This window comes from Rhinoderma darwinii, chromosome 6 (genome assembly GCF_050947455.1).
Source record: "Rhinoderma darwinii isolate aRhiDar2 chromosome 6, aRhiDar2.hap1, whole genome shotgun sequence".
In the NCBI taxonomy this organism is placed as follows: domain Eukaryota; kingdom Metazoa; phylum Chordata; class Amphibia; order Anura; family Rhinodermatidae; genus Rhinoderma; species Rhinoderma darwinii.
The window spans coordinates 47828575-47852207 of NC_134692.1; the positions used below are offsets into that span (position 1 = coordinate 47828575).

The 23633-nt window shown below is 41.7% G+C and overlaps 1 protein-coding gene across 2 annotated transcripts in view; it reads left to right on the forward strand.

Annotated features, from left to right (window-relative positions):
- ERBB4 (erb-b2 receptor tyrosine kinase 4) overlaps positions 1-23633 on the forward strand; it is a 765761-nt gene that overhangs the window by 385885 nt on the left and 356243 nt on the right. For both annotated transcript variants that reach the window (XM_075829649.1, XM_075829650.1), the window contains exon 3: positions 15194-15380. In XM_075829649.1, the coding sequence (XP_075685764.1) occupies positions 15194-15380 (187 nt within the window). The remainder of the gene's footprint in view (positions 1-15193; positions 15381-23633) is intronic.

Below are 23633 nucleotides of genomic sequence, written 5' to 3' on the forward strand. Positions count from 1 at the left end.
GTTTTTCACGTCCGATTTGCATCCTGGTGGGTCCCGTTTTCACGGATCCCTCACAGAGTCTATTGGGGATCCGTGAAAACGGAAGAAAATAGGACATGTTCTATTTTTCAACGGACCCTTCACACAATGGCCGTGTGAACGGCCCCATTGAAATACATGCGTCCGTGTGACGGCCGTTGTTTTAACGGCCATCGCACAGACGTATACTATGGTCGCCTAAATTCGGCCTCAGGCGGAGTTCCGCAACTGAAATCTGTGTGGAAATTCCAAAGCATTTACAGTAGCAGTAAAGTGGAGACGATTTTAAGAAATCGAATACACACGCTGTAGAAAGAATCTGCAGCGAACATGTTCCTAAATTGACCTGCGGTCCGGATTTTAAATCTGCAGCATGTAAATTTATGCTGCATATTCTTTGCTCTTCTGTTGCGGGTTTTCCCCATTTCCTACATCTGCCCCCTTGCTTCTTGCTCTCTTGTTGAAAGTTCTGAGAAGTGTGCCATCCCTGAGTGCCCACCAGCACTCATACATGCCACTGGGTGCTGCTTTGGCTGAATGGGTTATATTCTTTCACAGTTCGCAGTTTATTTTGCACTTAGGATCTCCGTTAAACGCTAACTTCCAACCTTCTCATATAAAAGGGGGCCTAATAGCCTCATGTTACGAGAATCATGAGCGATTGTTACTCGTGATTTTATTTTGAGGGAATGTCACTCTTGTCTTTCCTTTTATCGGTTTGAGTGGTTTTATTTAATTCTATTAAATAATCTAGTATAATCCAGATTAGTAAAAACTTCCAATTGCCCATATGTTCTGAAAAGAATATGGGTTCATATTTTTTGTTTGGTATTGTAGTGTCATCTTAGATGAAATAGTAAATGTTTTCAGACGCTTTATCCATCTCAGTGTGTTTCCTGGCAATTGAAAGAAAACATCCTTTGTAACAAATTTGATACATTATCACCAACGTTCTACACACATCTCTCCCCCGGTATGAACTGAATTGCAATTAAATGTGCGCTGCTTTCAGGTGAAGGAAGGTATCGCGCAGTGGGAGGAGCTCCTGATGTGCCGTATTATTTATAATGGGATGCGCATGGAACGTGAATCATGAAGGTAGAATTGCAAACAACAGTCAGGGAAGGTTATCTATTATCAGATGCCAGGTGGAACAAAATTGGAAAGAAGAGAAACATTGAAAGGAACAGGATATTAATTTTAATTATTTTAATTGTGTGCTAATCTCTTTTATGACCTTGTTTACAGCAATCATTAAATCATTTAAAATTGTATTTACGCTACAAACATTGTGTTTTCTGCTAGGGGATTATGCAAGCTTTTTGAGGGGAATTGATCTGTACATGTTTGTGGTGACAAAGAAAGAAGATAAATTGGCCCTTCCACGATTTAAACAAATATATTTCTGAATAGTTGTTTTTGAAAGACATAGAAACTGTAACAGAGAATGTAACTTTTAAACCCATTATCCTAAAAGATGATAATATTGAGCTCTAAATAATATGGCTTATTCAGTACCGATTTTAATGGCTCTGAGCAACTTATATTATCCATACCTGTCCATGGGTACCAGGGCCGCCCTTAGGATAGATGGCACCCCGTGCTAAATTATCTTCCGCACCCCACCCCATCATAAAAAAAAATGCCCCATAAAAAAGTATAGGGCCATCCCACAGTATAATGCCCTATATAGTGCCCCACATAGTATAATGCCCCTTTAGTGTCCCCATACAGTATAATAATAATAATATTTAATAATATAATATATTATAACTCCTTCAAGGACAAAGTATTTTTCCTCTAATTGTGCCCACACAGTATTATTCCCCCTAAGTGCCACACACACAATATATTGCCCTCTGTAGTCTATGGGCACTTCCACAATTGCGGACGGATCTGTATTTGCGTCATGTGCATGAAACTGCTCTAACCACAGTATTTTCCAATCCCTTACATGCTCAGTGGTATGTAGCAATGTAGAAGTCATTGGCATCAGAGAGGAGATGTCTGCTTGTGCTGCATGTTGTAATGGGAGCAGTCAGGGTTGTGCTGCATCTCTGGACTACTGTCATGGTTTCCGTCACACAGCCTTTGCTCTGCAGCAATAACAGAAGTGTGCAGAACTGTTGACACTGGGGAGTTTTGGCCCCATATTCACTTACAAACATGTACATGTCTCCATCTATTTTCTCACGGCTCATATGCCATTGGCTAGTCATATGATACACAATATGGATACATGTATTGGGACACCTACACATTACACCTACAGGATCTTTTATGACATCCCATTTCAAATCCATAGACGATAACATAGAGTCGGTCAGATACTGATGTTGGACGAGAAGGCATGGCTTGCTAACTTCGTTCTAGTTCATCCAAAAGGTGTTTCATGGGGTTGAGGTCAGGGCTCTGTGTGGGCCAGTCAAGTTCTCCCACACTAAACTCACTCAACCATGCCTGTATGGATCTTGCATTGTGCACTGTGGAAAAGTCATACTGGAACAGAAAAGGGCCTTCTCCAAACTTTTCCCACAAAGTTGGAAAGATATAATTGTCCAAAATGTCTTGTTTTTCTGATTCACTGAAAAACATCCCCATATCCACCAAACTTTACCAAACTTTAAAGTTGTCACAATGCAGTCAGGCAGGTAACGTTCTCCTGGAATCTGCAAAACCCATACTCGCCTATCAGACTGTCAGATGGAGATGGGTGATTCATTACTTCACAGAACACGTTTACACAGCTTCACACCATCCAACACTTGACATTGTGCTTGGTGATGTAAGGCTTGCATGTAGCTGCTCGGACATGGAAACCCATGCCATGAAGCACAGTTTTTGCGCTGGTGTTAATGCCAGAGAATATTTGGAACTCTGCAGTTATTGAGTCAGTAGAGCGTTGGCGACTGTTATGGGGACCCCATTCTGTAACTTTACAAGGTCTGCCATTTTGCGTCTGAGTTCAGTGAGCTCTATAGAACGGCCTACTCTTTCACAATGTTTGTACATGTAGACTACATGGCTAGGTGCTTGATTTTTTATACCTGTGACAATGGGACTTAATGAAATGCCTGAATTCAATGATTAAGAGCTGTGTACTTCGAAAACAAGTACTGATCCCAAAATATACTTTACAGCTCAAGTCCCTAATTATTGGAGGGATACTTAAAATGTTTAGTACAAGTTTGAATAAAGGAGTGATATCCACCAATGTCTGATCATCAGGGATCTGTCCACTGTGTTCTTGACAATCAATAGAACAAAATGGCAGTGGGGGTAAAAATCTTTGTACCACTTTGTCTCCTTTGGCCCGTATTTTGGTACAGACAGCCATTTTTGTTTGCAAAGAAGTAAATTTTTCACATGCATGGACTTACATTAGTGACTTGAGATTCTGTAGAAACGGGAGAAAGCGTCAATGTTAAACATTTTGACGTTCGCACAATCTAGACTCGAGAATTGGAGTACGGATTAATACAAACTAATGACAATTTGTAACATGCTGAGCCTTAGAGGTCCTTTTATGGTTCGGTATCTTTTTTAGTGGACAAACCTCCGTACATCATAAATTGAACTCAACAGAAGGGCAGACCTACTCAGCTGGTGATTTTACTATAGGCAGCATTTGTTTTATTCCCATTCTGACTGTGCGACCTGATGTTTATTTACATCTATCAATGAAGCCCTGGCGTGATGCTCTCAGTGTGTGTCTGTATAAAGCATGAAACCGAAATGTAACATAAATCTGATCAATACAAAGAACCAGTTCCCCAAAGCCTGGATCATCTGCGAGAGATTGATTGAGAAAACAGCCTCAAACAGCATTTATAGTCTTTCACCACAGAGCCAGATGTTGCTCTTGCTCGCATAGCAGTGATGCCTACATCAACCTCTCATCCCTGCAGGCATAATGGATCCAACAAGAATTCACATTTCTCTCAAGCGTGCCCCATGAAACAGCTTAGCCTGGCACGTGCATGTGATCTACGGCATCTCTTGAGGTGTAACATTCAGAAAACACTTTAAAATCAGGACCATGATGAAGTGGCTCCTCCTGTGAGCAGATTGTTTTAAACTACTGTTTATACTCAATGTAGTTTCAGATTCTGGTAAAATAGTTTAAGCTTTCTGACCTTTGATATGTTCTACATGGAAGTTTTATAGTATTATCTAAATGAATGAATATTTTACATTCAATTACTTACTGTAGTAACCATGAAAACATTTTTATATCTCCTAGGCCTTATGCACATGACCATGCATTGGTGTCTGCAATTTATTCGCATTTTTGCAGAAAAATTGCAGACCCATTCATTTCTATGGCTCCATGCACATGACCGTGGTTTTCACAGATACGTGGTGGGGTTGCCAATCCAGACCGCAAAAACACAGGACAAGTCATTTTATGGTCTGGATTTGCGGGTTCACACTACTGGTGAAATATGTTTTTTTTGTTGTGCTTCCGTGAATCTTGGTGACACATGGATGCACAACAAGGGTTTTTTGCAGTCCGATGGACCGCAACAGATCCATGGTTGTGTGGCCCGCAAAACCGCTACAGTCGTGTGCAGGGGGCCTAAGTCCCAATAAAAGGAGTTTTTATTAATTACATATTTCCTCTGCTCCATGTGTGAAAGCAATAGAGAAATACAGATGTAGCCATCTCTATCTTGACTTTTAACACATTAAATACACAGTTGCAAGATCCTTTATCTTGACTTTTTCCAATGGCTTTTGTTGTGTTATCACGCTGCAGCAAGTTTCCAGAGTCAAGATAAAGATGGCTACATTCATCCGTAGCAGCTGACTGAAATCACTGAGATCAGAGAAAAGACATCTGTACAGTGTACATCGATTTATGTTCCTCTCTCCAAGGCTTAAGATAGAGATGAGGGATACGGAGCAGTTTCTACTTTTTGCCATCCCTGCTTTTTAGCCCACTTCACATTGGTGGCCGTGTGCTGCATGTCAGTGTCATTCCATAGTCATTATTTTGGTTAATTTTGGTTAATTATAAAGACAGAACTCATAAGTGGTAGCTAAACATTATTTGTTAAACTAGAGATTTTAAAGCTTACTTGATAGAGATCGAAACTGGAAGAAGAAGACCAGAGAATTGGCTGCGTGTGCACGGGTTCTCCCAATTATAGCCTTTGGGAGTTATAGAAGCAGGCAAGTGAGTACTTGGCTGTTTCAATAATTCCATAGACTTTATTGGAGTGTGCACATTCACGCATAGCTTACTGTTCAGTCCTCTACTCACCTCCCGGCTCTGATCTCAGTAAACGGGGGCAGAGGACCCCTGATGTCGTGCTGATATGAGGGCCCAACACTCAGATTCGCACCAATAAAGCATTTATGGCATATCTCATGGCTCCTTGCTTCTTGTTTTTTTTGCAACTTAACCCCTTAGTGACCACTAATACGCCTTTTTACGTGATTCACTAATGGGCTTTAGGCTAGGCTGACGCCTTTTCACGTCAGCCTAGTCTAAGTCCTGCACGGGTCTCCCGTGCAGGCAGGAGCCGGGGCTCTGCTGTCTGATGACAGCTGAGCTCCTGCTCCAACGCACGCGATCGAAGTTTACTTCGATCACGGCCGTTTAACCCGTTAAATGCCGCCGTCAATAGCGACCGCGGCATTTAACTTTGTTTACAGAGGGAGTGCGCTCCCTCTGTCACCCATCGGCGGCCCGCGAATGCAATCGCGGGTCTCCGATGGGGTGTCATGGCAGCCGGGGGCTTGATAAAAGCCCCCAGGTCTGCCCTGGACATATGCCTGTTAGGATGCGCCGGAGGCACGTCCTAACAGATTTCCTGTCAGATTTACACTGACAGGCAATAATGCTCTGGTATACGAAGTATACCAGAGCATTATAGCAGCGATCGGAATATCGCACAGTAAAGTCCCCTAGTGAGACTAATAAAATCAGTCATCAAAGTGAAATAAAGATTATTACTAAAAAGTACAGTAAAAAAATAAATAAAACCATTTTTTTCCATAAAAAGTGGTTTTATTTAGTAAAAGTGTAAAAAAAAAAAAAAGTACACATATGTGGTATCGCCGCGACCGTAATGACTCCATTAATAAAGTTAATTTGTAATTTAAACCGCAAAGTGAACACCGTAAAAAAAAAACGCAAAAAACCATGGCAAAATTGCAATTTTTTTCCATTGCCCCCCAAAAAAGTCATAATAAAAATGAATCAATAAGTCCCACGCACCCCAAAACAGTACCATTCAAAACTACGTCTTGTCCCACAGAAAACAAGCCCAAAAAATCACTACATTGATGGAAAAATAAAAAAATTACGGCTCTTGGAAAGCGACGATGCAAAAACAAATAATTTTAGTTCAAAAGTGTTTTTATTGTGCAAAAGTCGTAAAACATAAAAAAACCTCTACACATGTGGTATCGCCGTAATCGTACTGACCCATAGAATAAAGGTAACATGTTATTTATGTCGCACAGTGAACGGCGTCAATTTAAAAACGCATAGAACAATGGCGGAATTTCAGTTTTTTTTTACAATCCCCCCCAAAAAGGTTAATAAAAGTTAATATAAAAATTATATGTACCCAAAAATGGTGCCATTAAAAAGCACAACTAATCCCGCAAAAAACAAGTCCTCATACAACTATGTAGACGAAAAAATAAGAACGTTATAGTTCTTTGAATGCGACTATAGAAAAACGAATAAAATAGCTTGGTCATTAGGGCCTAAAATGGGCTGGTCACTAAGGGGTTAAAGGCTATGTACACCTTTGAAAATAATATTTTTAAATAAATGTTTTATGTGATTTTGAACAACTTTTAAATTGACTTTTATAATCATCTATACATAGAAGCTGTATCATTCTGTCAAAGCCGCAGCCGTCAGTTCAGCTGAGCTGAAGGCTCGGCTGTAAGCTGGTACGCAGGATTCAGCTAATAACAATCACATCTAAGTTCATAATTTAGATATGATGGTTGTGAGCTAGATCCTGTGCGTCAGGGGAGATACAGACGGACGTTGCGTTTTTGCGCGCGCAAACAACGCTGCGTTTTGCGCGCGCAAAAAACATTTGACAGCTGCGTGTGTCATCCGTGTCTGATGCGCGGCTGCGTGATTTTCGCGCAGCCGCCATCATAGAGATGAGGCTAGTCGACGCCCGTCACTGTCCAAGGTGCTGAAAGAGCTAACTCTTTCAGCACCCTCGACAGTGAATGCCGAACACAACATCAAAAAACCTGTTGAAAAAAAAGAAAAAGTTCGTACTTACCGAGAACTTCCCGGCCGTTGCCTTGGTGACGCGTCCTTGGTGACGCGTCCTTGGTGACGCGCCTCTCGACATCGGGCCCCACCTCCCTGGATGACGCGCCAGTACATGTGACCGCTGCAGCCTGTGCTTGGCCTGTAATTGGCTGCAGCTGTCACTTGGACTGAATTGTCATCCCGGGAGGTCAGACTGGAGGAAGACGCCGGGAGTTATCGGTAAGTCAGAACTTCGATTTTTTTTTCTACAGGTTCATGTATATTGGGATCGGAAGTCACTGTCCATGGTGCTGAAACAGTTTAACTCTTTCAGCACCATGGACAGTGACTATCTCCTGATGTCGCGTACCGATAATTTTTTTGCCAGGTTCGGCCAAAACGAGTTCGGCCGAACCCGGTGAAGTTCGGTTCGCTTGTCCGGCTTCGCTCATCGCAAAGACACTCCGTTTGGATGTTCGGAAACAGAAAAGCACGTGGTGCTTTTCTGTTTACATTCATCCTTTTGACAGCTGGTGCGCTGTTTCAGTCGGTTCGCACGGAAGTGCTTCCGTGCAACCTGCGTGGTTTTCACGCACCCATTGACTTCAATGGGTGCGTGATGCGCGAAATACGCAGAGTTATTGAACCTGTCGCGCTTTTTGCGCAGCAGACAAACGCTGCGCAAAAAGCACGGACTGTCTGTACTGCCCCATAGACTTGTATTGGTCCATGCGTGCCGCGTGAAAACCACGCGGCCCGCACGGACCGAATACACGCTCGTGTGAATCCCCCCTCAGAGACATACAGGACCAGCTTTCAACCGGGCCGTCTGTTCAGCTGAACTACCGGAATCAGCTTAGACGGAACGATATATAGCTCCTATGTATACAAGATACATAAAAGATGTATCTTAAAAAGTGAAAAAAATAATTAATGAAAGTCAATTTAAAAGTTGTCTAAAATCACATAAAACATTAATTGATTAAAAAAATAAAATCTCTTTAAAGGTGTACATAGCCTTTAAGTACAGTGGGGTAATGGGATGAAACTCGTACACTCACATAGCTCCCTAATTATTTTGTTTTCTGAATCATTAGAGATGAGAAATGATGTGACTTTGACTTACTTTTGGACAACGCCTATCATTTACACATTTGCATGTCTCAGCAAAGCGCAGACAAAATCAATCTCTTTCTTACAAACTTTGTGAATACATACCAAATTTAATAAAAACTTGTTTTTAAACTGCCAAATATTACAAGATATTGGATAGTGATCACAGCTTTGTCATGGGGAACTACAGACTAGGCATTTTTTCTTTACTGAAGCGCTGAAAATGTGTGTGCAGGAACAACTTATAATGAACTGATGCTGAATTTGCATTTACAGCTGAAACATTACTAAATGTCATCTTTGTCCCATCACCATTTGTCATCCCCAAACTTAAGAAAAAAGAAAAACTGCAAGAAACCATGTGTACTAGAATTCATAATTGTAGTATAAGTGTATGTTCACACACTTAGCAAAAAACGTCTGAAAATACGGAGCTGTTTTCAAGGGAAAACAACTCCTGATTTTCAGCCGTTTTTTAGTAACTCACGTTTTTTGCAGCGTTTTTACAGGTCCAAAAATGGCTCAAGACGTGACATGCACTTCTTTTTTGTGGGCGTTTTTTTAACGTGGCCGTTTTTGGAGCTGTTTTTCTATTGAGACAATGAAAAACGCCTCCAAAAACGGCTCAGGAAGTGACATACACGTGCCATTTTTACAAACAGCCACGTAAAAAAACGCCCCGTGGGAACGAACCGCCGTTCTTCCCGTTGAAATCAATGTGCAGATGTTTGGAGGCGTTCAGCCTCCGTATTTTTGGTAGTTTTTCGGGGTGTTTACGTCCTGAAAAACGGTGGATAATAGGCCGTGGGAATATACTCTTCCTAATTTGCCATAGTGATTGATTCTCTATAGAGCTGTCTGTGTAGTTATACTAGTGGTCAGAGGTTCAGAGAGAAACACGTGGTCATTATGCCAAAAATGTGCTAATCGTTCACAATAGACTTCTCCTAAACTATGAGGGTATGTTCAGACAGGGCGGATACGCTGTGTAAAAGCACACAGCGTATCCGCGATGTGCACCGCAGGGAATTCCGGCTGAAAAACCGCACCAAATTGTGGTGCAGTTTTTTGGCTGGAATGTCCACTGTGGAAAACTGCACAGAAAAAAAAAATCGATACTTACCATGGCGAAGCGTCTCTCCGACGTCCTGAAGTTCTGCAGCCCTGGGATGACGTTTCATCCCATGTGACCACTGCAGCCTGTGATTGGCTGCAGCTGTCACATGGGATGAAACGTCATCCCTTGAGGCCGGCCTAGATTAAGAAACACAGAATTCTGGGTAAGTATAGGATTTTTTTTCCTGAGTTCTATATTTTGCAGTGGAACAGCTGTTTTTCCACCACAAAAAACTCAGCATCTGCTATATGTTGCAGGTTTTACCTCCCATAGAATTCAATGGGCAAAACCCGCAACAAATAAGCAACGTTTACGCAAATACAATTGACATGCTGCGGACTAAAAAAACGCACCGCAGGTCAATTTCGTAGCGTTTTTTCTGCTTATCATTTACGCAGCGTGTTGATGAGATTTGTTCAAATCTCATCCACTTTGCAGCTACTGTATTATGCTACAGATTTTCCACCACAAAATTTTTTGCAGAAAATCTGCAGTATTTATGCTACGTGTGAACTTACCCTTAATGTTATTGTGATTACGTCTCAAATAATTGGATATATGTTCTTTTTTTAATCTAGAGGACATTTTTTTTAATTGTAATGATATTGTAAACGTGCCAATACGCAATTGGCAGGATCCACTGACGATCTAATGTGTATGGGGGCCACCCGACTCTCGACCGTCAGCAGATGTTGTGGGAAAGAAATATTGGCGCGTTGGTTTTCCATGTGCTCAATCCTTAGCTCCCATGGGACATAAGTCGCTGCCAGAGGTTTCTTGCAGTGGCTTGTTCCTCTCTCAGCCAATTGGCATAATCATACACACTTGGGAAAACTATCGGACGAACGAGGAGAAATAACTGTCAGCCAACAGGTATTTAATGTGTATGGCCACCTTAATTGTTTTATAATGGAGAATCTACAGGGACAAATAATAATATGTGTAGATCTCCAGTATAAGGAATAATGTAGAACCTGACCTACAGTGTAGATAATGAAAATACAATATGAGGTGGCTGATAAATCTGTAATCTTCTCATGAGAAAACATTGATTATATTCTCTGCATAATATCTGTAATGGAAGATTAATTGCCACCATAACCCTCTTACTTTTTACAGGTGACAACTGAAGTAGGATGTGCTTTGTCCTTGACATAAAAAGAAAAATGCAATTGTCCCAGTAGACAAAAAGAATAAACTATACAGTGCTGGACCAAATGAATGATTACTCACAACATATACATATATATATTTGGCCCTGCCATATGTCCCTGTGCAAGACTTCACAGAAACTAGAATAATGTATTGATGTTCCAATTAAATATATTACTTTGACCACAACGGTTTCAGTTGGAATAATATAAAATTACACTATTTACAGACCTAAATATATTACTTACAGGATAAACATTTAGGGTATGTTCACACGGCGGGGGTCCGTAACGGCTGAAATTACGGGGATGTTTCAGCCTGAAAACATCCCCGTAAATTCAGCCGTACCGGCATGTGCAGGCGCTTGAACGCCGCGTCAATTACGGCCGTAATTAGCGCTGCTATTCATTGGAGTCAATGAATAGCGGCTCCAAATACGGCCAAAGAAGTGACAGGTCACTTCTTCTACGCGGGCGTCTATTTACGCGCCGTCATTTGACAGCGGCGCGTAAATATACGCCTCGTGTGAACAGACAAACGTCTGCCCATTGCTTTCAATGGGCAGATGTTTGTCAGCGCTATTGAGGCGCTATTTTCAGACGTAATTCGGGGCAAAAACGCCCGAATTACGTCCGTAAATAGGCCGTGTGAACATACCCTTATAGTCATATATATATAGTTATCTTCAATCATAGGCGTTGTCTGAACAAAATAACCTCTTTTTTAGGGGGGATTCACACGAGCGTGTATTCGGTCCGTGCGGGCCGCGTGGTTTTCACGCGGCACGCATGGACCAATACAAGTCTATGGGGCAGTACAGACAGTCCGTGCTTTTTGCGCAGCGTTTGTCTGCTGCGCAAAAAGCGCGACAGGTTCAATAACTCTGCGTATTTCGCGCATCACGCACCCATTGAAGTCAATGGGTGCGTGAAAATCACGCGCACCACGCGGAAGCACTTCCGTGGGACGAGCGTGATTCGCGCAACAGCAGTGAAAAGGATGAATGAAAACAGAAAAGCACCACGTGCTTTTCTGTTTCCGAACATCCAAACGGAGTGTCTTTGCTATGAGCGAAGCCGGACAAGCGTACCGAACTTCACCGGGTTCGGCCAAACTCGTTTTGGCCGAACCCGGCAAAAAAATTATCGGTACGCGACGTCAGGAGATAGTCACTGTCCATGGTGCTGAAAGAGTTAAACTGTTTCAGCACCATGGACCGTGACTTCCGATCCCAATATACATGAACCTGTAGAAAAAAAAACGAAGTTCTGACTTACCGCTAACTCCCGGCTTCTTCCTCCAGTCTGACCTCCCGGGATGACAATTAAGTCCAAGTGACAGCTCCAGCCAATCACAGGCCAAGCACAGGCTGCAGCGGTCACATGGACTGGCGCGTCATCCAGGGAGGTGGGGCCCGATGTCAAGAGAGGCGCGTCACAAAGGACGCGTCACCAAGGAAACGGCTGGGAAGTTCTCGGTAAGTACGAACTTTTTCTTTTTTTTCTACAGGTTTTGCGATATTGTGTTCGGCATTCACTGTCGAGGGTGCTGAAAGAGCTAACTCTTTCAGCACCCTCGACAGTGAATGCCGAACACAGTTAGCTCTTTCAGCACCTTGGACAGTGACAGCCGTCGACTAGCCTCATCTCTATGATGGCGGCTGCGCGAAAATCACGCAGCCGCGCATCAGACACGGATGACACACGCAGCTGTCAAATGTTTTTTGCGCGCGCAAAACGCTGCGTTGTTTGCGCGCGCAAAAACGCAACGCTCGTGTGAATCTGCCCTTAGATGAAGCCTGGGGATCAACTGATCGACATAGATCCAGCTTTAGAAACCCCAGCAATCAGCTGTTGTCACTGCAGTGGCGGGCTGGCCATGTACAGGGTGGGCCATTTATATGGATACACCTAAATAAAATGGGAATGGTTGGTGATATTAACTTCCTGTTTGTGGCACATTAGTATATGGGAGGGGGGAAACTTTTCAAGCTGGGTGTTGACCATGGCGGACATTTTGAAGTCGGCCATTTTGTATCCAACTTTAGTTTTTTCAATGGGAAGAGGGTCATGTGACACATCAAACTTATCGAGAATTTCACAAGAAAAACAATGGTGTGCTTGGTTTTAACGTTACTTTATTCTTTCATGAGTTATTTACACATTTCTGACCACTTATAAAATGTGTTCAAAGTGCTGCCCATTGTGTTGGATTGTCAATGCAAACCTCTTCTCCCACTCTTCACACACTGATAGCAACACCGCAGAAGAAATGCTAGCACAGGCTTCCAGTATCCGTAGTTTCAGTTGCTGCACATCTCGTATCTTCACAGCATAGATAATTGCCTTCAGATGACCCCAAAGATAAAAGTCTAAGAGGGTCAGATCGGGAGGCATTTCTTCTGCGGTGTTGCTATCAGTGTGTGAAGAGTGGGAGAAGAGGGTTGCATTGACAATCCAACACAATGAGCAACACTTTGAACACATTTTATAAGTGGTCAGAAACTTGTAAATAACTCATGAAAGAATAAAGTAACGTTAAAACCAAGCACACCATTGTTTTTCTTGTGAAATTCTCGATAAGTTTGATGTGTGACATGACTCTCTTCCCATTGAAAAAACTAAAGTTGGATACAAAATGTCCGACTTCAAAATGGCCGCCATGGTCAACACCCAGCTTGAAAAGTTTTCCCCCTCCCATATACTAATGTGCCACAAACAGGAAGTTAATATCACCAACCATTCCCATTTTATTTGTGTGTATCCATATAAATGGCCCACCCTGTAGTACATTTCCCCAGGAAATGCAGTATTGCATTCAGCCTATCCAAATGAATGGACAACCTTGTAATATACAAGGAAGATCAACTACATTTAACATAATAGAAAACCTATAAATTCATATGTGGTTTCAGTTAACCACAATGCCCTACCCCATTCATACAATATGATGGAAGGCAGTCCCCTGACAAATCTGTTTTTGACTCCTTAAGGGTAGGAACACACACAGTGTATTTAGGGCGGATACACTGTGTCAAGCAGTGCAGTGTATCCGCCATGAGCGCCGCAGGGAATGCCGTCCGAAAGCCTGCACCACACTGTGGTGCGTTTTTTCAGGGGTAAATTCCGTTGTGTAAATTATCGCACAAACGTACCCCCTCCCTCCTCTGACGTCCCCTCCGGCCTCCCTGAATGACATTGCAGGCCATGTGACCGCTGCAGCTTGTGATAGGCCACAGCGGTCACATGGCCTGCAATGTCATCCAGGGAGGCCGGACTGGAGAAGAAGCAGGGAACTCTGGGTAAGTATAACTTTATTTTATTTTTTTATTACTTGCGATTTTTGCGGCAGAGTCACTGTGATTCCGCCGCAAATATCGCAACACACACCACTTTGTTGCGGGTTTAAGCACCCCATTGAATTCAATAGGAAAACGCGCAACGGAAGAGCTATGATTCCGCAGCATTAATTGACATGCTGTGGTTGAATTAAGGTAATTTTTTTGCGATTTTTTTCGGCTGCATTTTTCCGCAGTGTGGGGACGAGATTTGTTGAAATCTCACCCACACTGCTGCTACTGTAATACACTGCGGATTTTCCGCAATTAATCCGTTGCGGAAAATCCTCAGTGTTTACGCTGTGTGTGTTCGTACCCTAACACTAAAGTATTTTGCTAGTTAGGTAGGAAAGATCAGTGATGACCACCAGTTTCCAGTCTGAGGAACCAACCAAACATATCGAGACTTTTTAGAAACCTGCAAGTGTGATATTGAGTGGTGGGGGCATTTTAGGTTAAACTGAAGACATACCTGAATTTAAGGGTATATTCAGACGTGACAGATTTGTTGCAGAAATTTCTGCAACTGAAAAATCCATTCCATACATCTGAATAGAGTTGTTCTGAAGCATGTGCATGGATTTCTGCTAGCCCCATTAAAATGGATTGGACAGTCAGAATATTTCTGCACCAAATCTGCTATGTCTGGTTATACCGGTAATAGCTAGGACTAGAGCCAGTACTAGAGACTTTCTCAGCTCATGACAATCTATTGACCATATATACGGTTCTTATTACTGTGTTGTCAAACTAAGCATAATACCTACAGCGAAAGTTTATTCCTAATTTATATTTATAACTATAGGAAAAACAAAAGTATTACCTTTTTTTACCTGAAGTTATCCCTTTCTGCCACCCTGAAGTCTTCCCTGGGGTCTCATCCTGTGCTGCAGGGATATCTTCTGTTCTCCTATCCACCTGCTTCTTCTGCATTACTGCCCGGCATCATTGGCATGAGCTGCCTGGTCTTTCGTTTGAGAAATTCTCTGCTTGATCCTGTGTAGAGGTAGCTTATTTATTTTTTAACATTTTTACCCTGCCCATGACAATACTACTTGAAGAGAACGATGGGAGAATGTTTTTTTGTTAACTGAAGCATTTTTCAATGTTATGATCAATACTGCATCAAAAATAAACATTTAAAAAAACTTAGAAACTATTAGTAAAATTCAAAGTCTGGTTTACTTCTTACTAAGTTTTCCTTATTTTTCTCCTGTAGTCAATTCGAGAAGTGACCGGATATGTCCTTGTGGCTCTTAATCAGTTTGACTACCTCCCACTTGAGAACCTGCGCATCATTCGAGGAAACAAATTGTATGAAGACCGATATGCTTTATCCATCTTCCTGAACTACCTGAAAGATGGGAAACACGGGCTTCGGGAGCTTGGTTTAAGAAACCTTACTGGTGAGTCCAAAAAAAAATGAACGCAAACATTTCAGGTTCTGTTAACAAGTAGTCCTTATAGATTCCTCATCTTCTTGACTCGTGTCATTCTGCTATTTTACAAAACTGTGTTGAAACATTAAGTTAAATATAAAAGTGTGCCTGTGGTCTAACTTCATAAAACTACAGACACAATGTAAAAATCTCTCATACAATTCTACCAGACTTCAGTCTACACAATAATTATGACATCTTTACCTGTTGAATGTATTACACATTGCACACTATTATTAAACAATTATTTCCTTCCTTGAACAGTAAGAGTAACATTTCAAGTGAATGTCTATTCAAGAATGTTGGTTTAGCAGGAGAAAATGACAAATTATTCTTCTCCTCTCAAATCACAATCACTCCTTAGTGTCTGTTGATGTATATGATATGTAGGGCAACCAGAAATGGTGTATAAAATGTGCTTTTCAGGTCTTTTTACATACTTCATCGTGTCTTTTAAAAAAACATATTTTCTCCCCATGCCTAGTGAGTGGGCTGTTCCTGGGGTGATGCTATGCTCAACAATCATAAATCAGCCAATCAGATCCCTCTATTTCTACTCCTCCCATCTCACCATGCAGCCTCACCGAAACTGAGCAACTGCAGCAGCATCCCTCTCCTCCCAGTCTTCCTTTTTATGGATTTCTATAAGAGTGTTTAGGAGACAGAGGAGGTTTTTAAACATTCACAGAGAGTAAATAATGTGTCTTCTAGAAACAGAAAGTAGTTGAGAACGGTAATTAATTTTCAGTCTATTTTCAACTTTAAAGGTCCCAACTATGTCCTGTTTATCACCCCCACAATTATCCATTCTCTACCCTGCTGCACCTGACACAATCTGGTGCCCTTTTATTCATTAGTGATCCAGCCGTAATGGTGGCACTAGAGTCCAAATTGTTATTAGGTCTTCATTGTTGTCTCTCTTAGTCAGTGGCTAGGAAGGCATTCGAATGACATAAGCACATACAGCGCTGTAGTGGCTGTCAAATGATCAACGAAGCTGCTACATATTTTTTTTTATTAAACATAGTTTTATAGAATAACTACGTAGAAAATCATGTGACCAGCCGATTATAGCCCAACCAAACACTTGGTTTTAATAATACCAAGGTTGAGGTTACATGTAACGGCCACCAGACAGACGAGACGCTGCCGTGATGTGGACAAAACACTAAGCCGACATGTGGTCTTACCCCAAATTACCTACCGTTAGCTGTCATGTGTGACCTTACTCTTATATGTTAAGTAAGGAGAGGGATAAGGCCCTTATGCAGGCATGCTCTGCAATTATTTAGGATCATTGCAACCACTGATTCGTACATAGCTTTACCCTGAAGGATGCCTGTGTGAGCCAGTCATCGAAAACTGATACCCGAAGCCATGCCCCTGGTCAAGCTTAGAATATATTTTTGGTGCTTTTATTTACATTTATTAACACTTTGACTTCCATAAGTGCTTCATAATCAGGAGTTCTATCTGAAAAACTCTCAATCAGTGCTAAAGATTTATCCTTCGATTCTGGCATTGACAGTTACTTGGCTAAAATTGACTCCAGATTGATATTTGATATTCTAAAATTGACTAATACCAGAAGCATTTCATCTAATAATGCTCAGCAGGTCTTGCAGAAGGATTTTGCAACCAGTATCTGAATGCTCAGAATGCATTTATTGGATTTTTTTATACTGAGACATTTCAACTGTTAACTACCAAATGTCTAAAAAGGGCACTTTTATTTTTATGTATTCATTTATTTTTAAAAGTGAAAAGGGAACTTTTACTTTACCATGTGTTATAGTGCTCGATTTGGCGGTAAGGAATGTTCATATTATAATAAGCTATTCTTAATCATTTCTAAAAATACTGATGAAGCCAGACTTTCTTTCACCAAGGCCAATGATTCTTTTTAATGCCCCTCCCCCATAAAGTAATACAAAAAAGTCCCTGTATGCTGACGTGAATACATAGATTTGTAGTTCAGCAGTCTGTTCTGCCCCACAACTTCCGCAGCTGGTTGGTGTCCCGGTGCTCCCTAACCATGCAATGTGAGCAGGAACATACTGTAGGTATATAGGGGTGTAAAGAAAGCAATAGCATGCAGGCCATGGTGCCAGGGGGGCCTAAAGGTTATTTTGCCACATAATAAGCCATCAGTATTATATAAGGGACATAGTAGGTGGAAGCCCTGTTATAGATTTTGCATTGGAGCCCAAGAGCTTGGTAAAATGACTGCTACCAAAATAGTATATACCCCTGTGATTATCAAAACCTTATTATTAACTCTTGCTGCTGATGACAGTGAAGCTTCCAACACTCGGCCAACACATGGTCCACCAGCTCCCTCATAACTACACCCTTGTCTAACAAAACCATGTTCATGCCTTATAAAACTTCAGCTTTTATGCTTGCTTAGCTGACTTGGCTGGCCAATGGACCCCAATATTTTAGCAACTAAATATGGCACATTACTCATATATTTTCTCTACTAACATTTTGCAAATCATACTAAGCACCCAAGATTTATTATACAAAGATGAGGAAAATTAGGGATCATATATGAAAACCATACTGAACAGCATAATAATTGGGACATAAGACTCTTGAGGCATGCTTATTAGAGATGAGCGAATCGATTCTTCACTTATCAAATTCAGTCAAAATCTCCCAAAGTTTCAGATTCGTTGAAATCCAAAACTTTTTATGTTCGTGGTGCATAAATGTTAGCAAAATGTCGGCCCCCACAATTTTACAGATTCCAAAGAGGATCACATGATCTCGGACTGGCTTCCCCAAAATGCCATTCCAAATGCACTACGGTTATGCCACCCGCTAGCACACCCAATCATGAGGGGTATAGGTGGAAGACTTATATTAACTATAAAATGCTACTAGTTGGATACAGTCCTAGAAGACATCAGAGAGTTAGACATGTTTTCAGGGCAATTGGGGCACTTGCAATCCGAGACAAATTTAGTTTGGGAAATTAACAAATTTCGAATATTTATTAAATATCTAATGTTACAAGAAGAAAAAGCTGCAAATGTAATTACAATTGTGAGAAATTTTGTAACATTTTCACAGACAAGTTTGGAGAAGTGTTTTCCTCGATTATACATCAGATACATGGCACATCACCATACCGTATGTCACCTAAGTTGCTCCATTTATTTATACCTTACATGACTTCTAATCTAACCTGGGAAGGTTTGCTTACCAGTAATCCCCAGACAGAATTCTGGAACACATTAGGCCCAAAAAATTGGTGTATATGGTGTGCGGGAAATTTAATATATGTATTTTAGACAATTTTAAAAGTGACTAGAAAGTCCCTTGGCTAGGAGGAGTCATAAAATGCACTAAATATATTAACAGCGTGTGCCATTTTTTTACGTAAATTTTCATTGTAAATTATACCAGTCATGAGATCGAGTAAGGAAGAGAAAAGTATATAACATTTCTAGCAAGTTGCCCTGCATTTATCATTCTGGTAGATTTGCCACATCTTCCTCTGTTCTAGTGTACGTTTAATCTGTCTAGTTTTATCACGGTACTAATAACTAGCGTCTCTCACTCTCTATCTCTCTCATGCGATAACTATATATATAGTCCAATGTATATAAATATATATATTGCAAAGGATTAGATAGATATGTAGGGTCTTTGTGTGGTTGAAGGGATTATATTAGTGATTCATGTTATGTTTGTGTATATGATATCCCCTATGAAGTAAATCAGTGGGTGTGAAGCTTTGCCAATTATTAGTTGCCTTGAAGTTTTATAGCAGATAATCTCTAAACCTAGATGGCCACGGGGGTTCATCTCAGTGCATGTCACAGGCAGTGGGATGGGGACCCTAAGCTAGCATTTCTCTAGCGACGTTGATGGAGATCTTAGGATCAATGCCAGTTTGTTTACAGCACATCATAGGTCATCGAGGGACACGACAACAGGACTAGAATTCTAAATAGCATACTGAAAATGAGAGAGTGTAACATTTGTTTTGCCTGTAGCACCGAATCATAAAAACACAACATTTTAGCAATGATTGTAGGATGGCATTTAAGTTGCTCTTTTTCTATTCAAATATTAACCCCTTAACGACTGACCACAGACTTTTTACGGCGGGCGGTGCAGGTTCACAATCTACAGCGACGTCTTTTGGCGTCGATGTAGAATAGCCTCATGAGCGTTCCTGTAAGCTAACAGCTCCTGAACTAAGAGCAGCCTCCTGGATACAGCTGGGATCGGAAAAAACTCCAACCTCAGCTGTTTAACCCTTTGATCGCCACGGTTCGTGACCGCAGCATGATCAAAGGGGACTCCACTCTTCGTTCAAGTCATCGGTAACCCGGTGACGCGATCAGAGACTAGGGAACCCTCTGTAGTCAGCCCTGGGGACATAGAAAGGACCCCAGGGCTGTCTGTTTAGTATGCCTGCTGTTAGGGCACACTATGGGATGTCATAGTGACACAGAATAATGTATTAGTATGCAGCAGTATGCAAATACATTATAACTAAAAATAAAGTTGTAAATAAAGTCTTTAGCATGAAATGCATTTAATTGCCCATATATTTACATAAAAAACAAACCTACACATATTAGGTATCTACATGACCGTAAGAACCTGAATAATTAATTCAACAGGTCATTTAGCGTGAAACTTGAACGGGATAAAAAATAAACAAAACAAACAATGCCATAAAAATAAATAGTATAACTTATACGGTAAATGTTTTCTACCCCCAAAATCGTGCTGAAAAAAATATACAATTTCTCCTGCATAAAACAAGGCCTCATACAGCCACATCAATGAAAAAAATAAAAAAGTTATGGTTGCTGAAAGGCAGAGGCAAAAATGAAAAACTTTAGACCATCATTAATGGGTTAAACTTTAACCCCTTCGCGCTCAGGTCAGTACTATTAAGTACATAGTTCGCGCTCAGGTCAGTAATAGTACTGACCTGAGTAAACACGGCTCCATTTAATCCCGGCGCGTGTTTGAGCTGTGATACCTGCTGTTTCCGACAGCAGGCTATCACAGCTTAGTGTGCAGGGACCGATCGCGGTGGTCCCCGCCGATTAACCCCTTAGAAGCCGCGTTCAATAGCGATCGCGGCTTCTTAGGGGTTAAGCTGCCATCGCCGGCCTGCTACACGATAGCGGGCCGTGATGGCTACTATGGCAACCAGAATTCTAACAATGGACTCTGGCTACGCCATCGACGGAAGCCTAGTGGGTCCCGACAAAATCAGGACCCACTATGCTTGCTGTCAGCGAACAGCTGACAGCTCTAATACACTGCACTACGTATGTAGTGCAGTGTATTAGAATAGCGATCAGAGCCTCCTGCTCTCATGTCCCCTAGTGGGACAAAGTAAAAAAAGTGTGAAAAAGTAAAAAAAAGTTGTGTAAAAATAAGAAAATAAAAGATTTAAAAGTAATAAAAGTAAAAATCCCCCTTTTTCCCTTATCAGTTCTTTATTATTAATAAAAATATATAAATAAACAAATAAACTATACATAATTGGTATCGCCGCGTCCGTAACGGCCTGAACTACAAAATGATGTCGTTATTTATCCCGCGCGGTGAACGCCGTAAGAGAAAATAATAATAAACCGTTCCACAATCACAATTGTTTGGTCACTTCACCTCCCAAAAAATGGAATAAAAAGAGATCAAAAAGTCGCATGTACCTAAAAACGGTAATGATTGAAACTACAGTTCGTTACGCAAAAAATAAGTCCTCGCGTGACTTTCCTGATGGAAAAATAAAACAGTTCTGGCTCTTAGAATAAGGTAACACAAAAAATAAATAATATTTTACAAAATGTATTTTATTGTGCAAACGCCATAAGACATAAAATAAAACTATAAACATCTGGTATCGCCGTAATCGTATCGCCCCGCAGAATAAAGTGAATATGTCATTTATAGCGCACGGTGAACGCTGTAAAAAAATGGAATAAAAAACAATAGTAAAATTGCTGTTTTTTTAGTCACCACGCCACCTAAAAATAGAATAAAAACTGATCAAAAAGTCGCATGCACCCCAAGAAAACTACAATGGATTCCTCAAGGTCTCTAGTTTCCAAAAAGGGGTCACTTTTGGGGGGTTTCCACTGTTTTAGCACCACAAGACCTCTTCAAACCGGACATGGTGCCTAATAAATTAAATTAAATTAATTAAATGTCACCTCTACTTTGCTCTAAATTCCTGTGAAACACCTAAAGGGTTAATAAACTTTTTAAATGCTGTTGTGAATACTTTGAGGGGTCTAGTTTCTGAAATGGGGTGTTTCATAGGGGTGTCTAATATATGGGCCCCTCAAAGCAACTTCAGAACTGAGCTGGAAACTAAAAAATAAAATAAAAGTGAGGCAATACTTCGCTTCTTACATTATACTGATAATGAGCCGTGCCCACCCCGAGATGACCCCAGTTTTGACCGTTTGTATAAACGGAGACCCCTATTAGACCGTTCCAGTGCCCGGTTTTCCCAAGCATTCACCCCCGAGAAGTGTATTTCTATAGATGAATCCCTGGTACATTTGAAAGGGAGGCTTCAATTCCGCGAGTACCTGCCGGGTAAGAGGGCAAGGTATGGCGTAAAGATGTATAAGCTGTGCGAGAGTGCATCAGGGTATACCTACAAATTTAGGATATATGAAGGGAAGGACATCAGTACTCAGCCCCCAGAATGCCCCCCCTTACTGGGAGTTAATACAAAAATTGTGTGGGATTTGGTGCACCCACTGCTGGACCAGGGTTACCACCTCTACCTGGATAATTTTTATACCAGCGTCCCACTCTTCAACTGCCTCGCTTCCAGAAGTCCTGCGGCATGCGGCACTAATAGAAGAAATCTGAGAGGCCTCCCTAAGACTCTGCAGGGCAAACGCTCAGAAGGGGTGAGAGCAGGGCACAATCTAGCAGCAACATATTGTGTGTCAAGTACAAGACCAGGGAGATGCCACACCAGTACCCATGTACCTGTACGAGGTACCAGTACAGGGACCCCCAAACTAGACTGCATCCTGGACTACAATAGGTACATGGGAGGGGTGGACTTGTCAGATCAAGTCCTGAAGCCTTACAGTACTTCTGGAAGCGGGGCCACAGGCATCGTACCAGGGCAACACTTTTTAGGAGAAGTTCCCCAAACTGGCAAGAAGGGAAAAAGTCAAAAGAGGTGCAGAGTCTGCTATAAGAGGGGGATAAGGAAGGACACAATATATCAATGTGACGCGTGTCCCGAAAAACCAGAGCTCTGTATGAAAGAGTGTTTTAAAATTTATCATCCATCCCTTTATTTTTAATTTACCCCAGTTTTACTCGCTCTGATCCACTTCGCACAGCTTACCCCTCCTCATCTTTCCCCTCTGAGCCCTGCTGTGTGCCCAGGCAGCTGATAACAGCCACATGTAGGGTATTGCCGTACCCGGGAGAGCCAACATTACAGTTTATGAGGTGTATATCTCCGGTGGCGCATGCTGGGCACAATATATCGGACACTGAATTGGCATATATGTATAGAAAATTGCAAATTTCACTCTGCACCAACTGCTGCACATTATCTTTTACACAATACCTGTGGGGTCAAAATGCTCACTACACCTCTAGATGAATGCCTTAAGGGGTGTAGATTTTAAAACAGGGTCACTTCTTGGGGGTTTCAACTGTACTGGTACCTTAGGGGCTTCTGCGTACAAGACTTAGCACCAGAAAAGCTCCAGTAGGCCAAATGGTGGTCCTATCCTTCTGAGTCCTGCCGTGTGCCCAGGCAGCTAATAACAGCCACATGTAGGGTATTGCCATACCCGGGAGAGCCCACATTACAGTTTATGGGGTGTATGTCTCCGGTGGCACATGCTGGGCACAATATATCGGACACTGACATGGCATATATATATAGAAAATTGCAAATCTCACTCTGCACCATCTGCTGCGCATTATCTTTTACACAATACCTGTGGGGTCAAAATGCTCACTACACCTCTAGATGAATTCCTTAAGGGGTGTCGTTTTTAAAACGGGGTCACTTCTCGGGGGTTTCAACTGTACTGATACCTCAGGGGCTTCTGCACACACGACTTAGCACCAGAAAATTCCCAGTAGGCCACATGGTGGTCCTTTCCTTCTGAGCCCTCCCATGGGCCCAAACGGCAGTTTATCACCACAAATAGGGTATTGCCACACTCAGGACAAATTGGGCAACAAAAT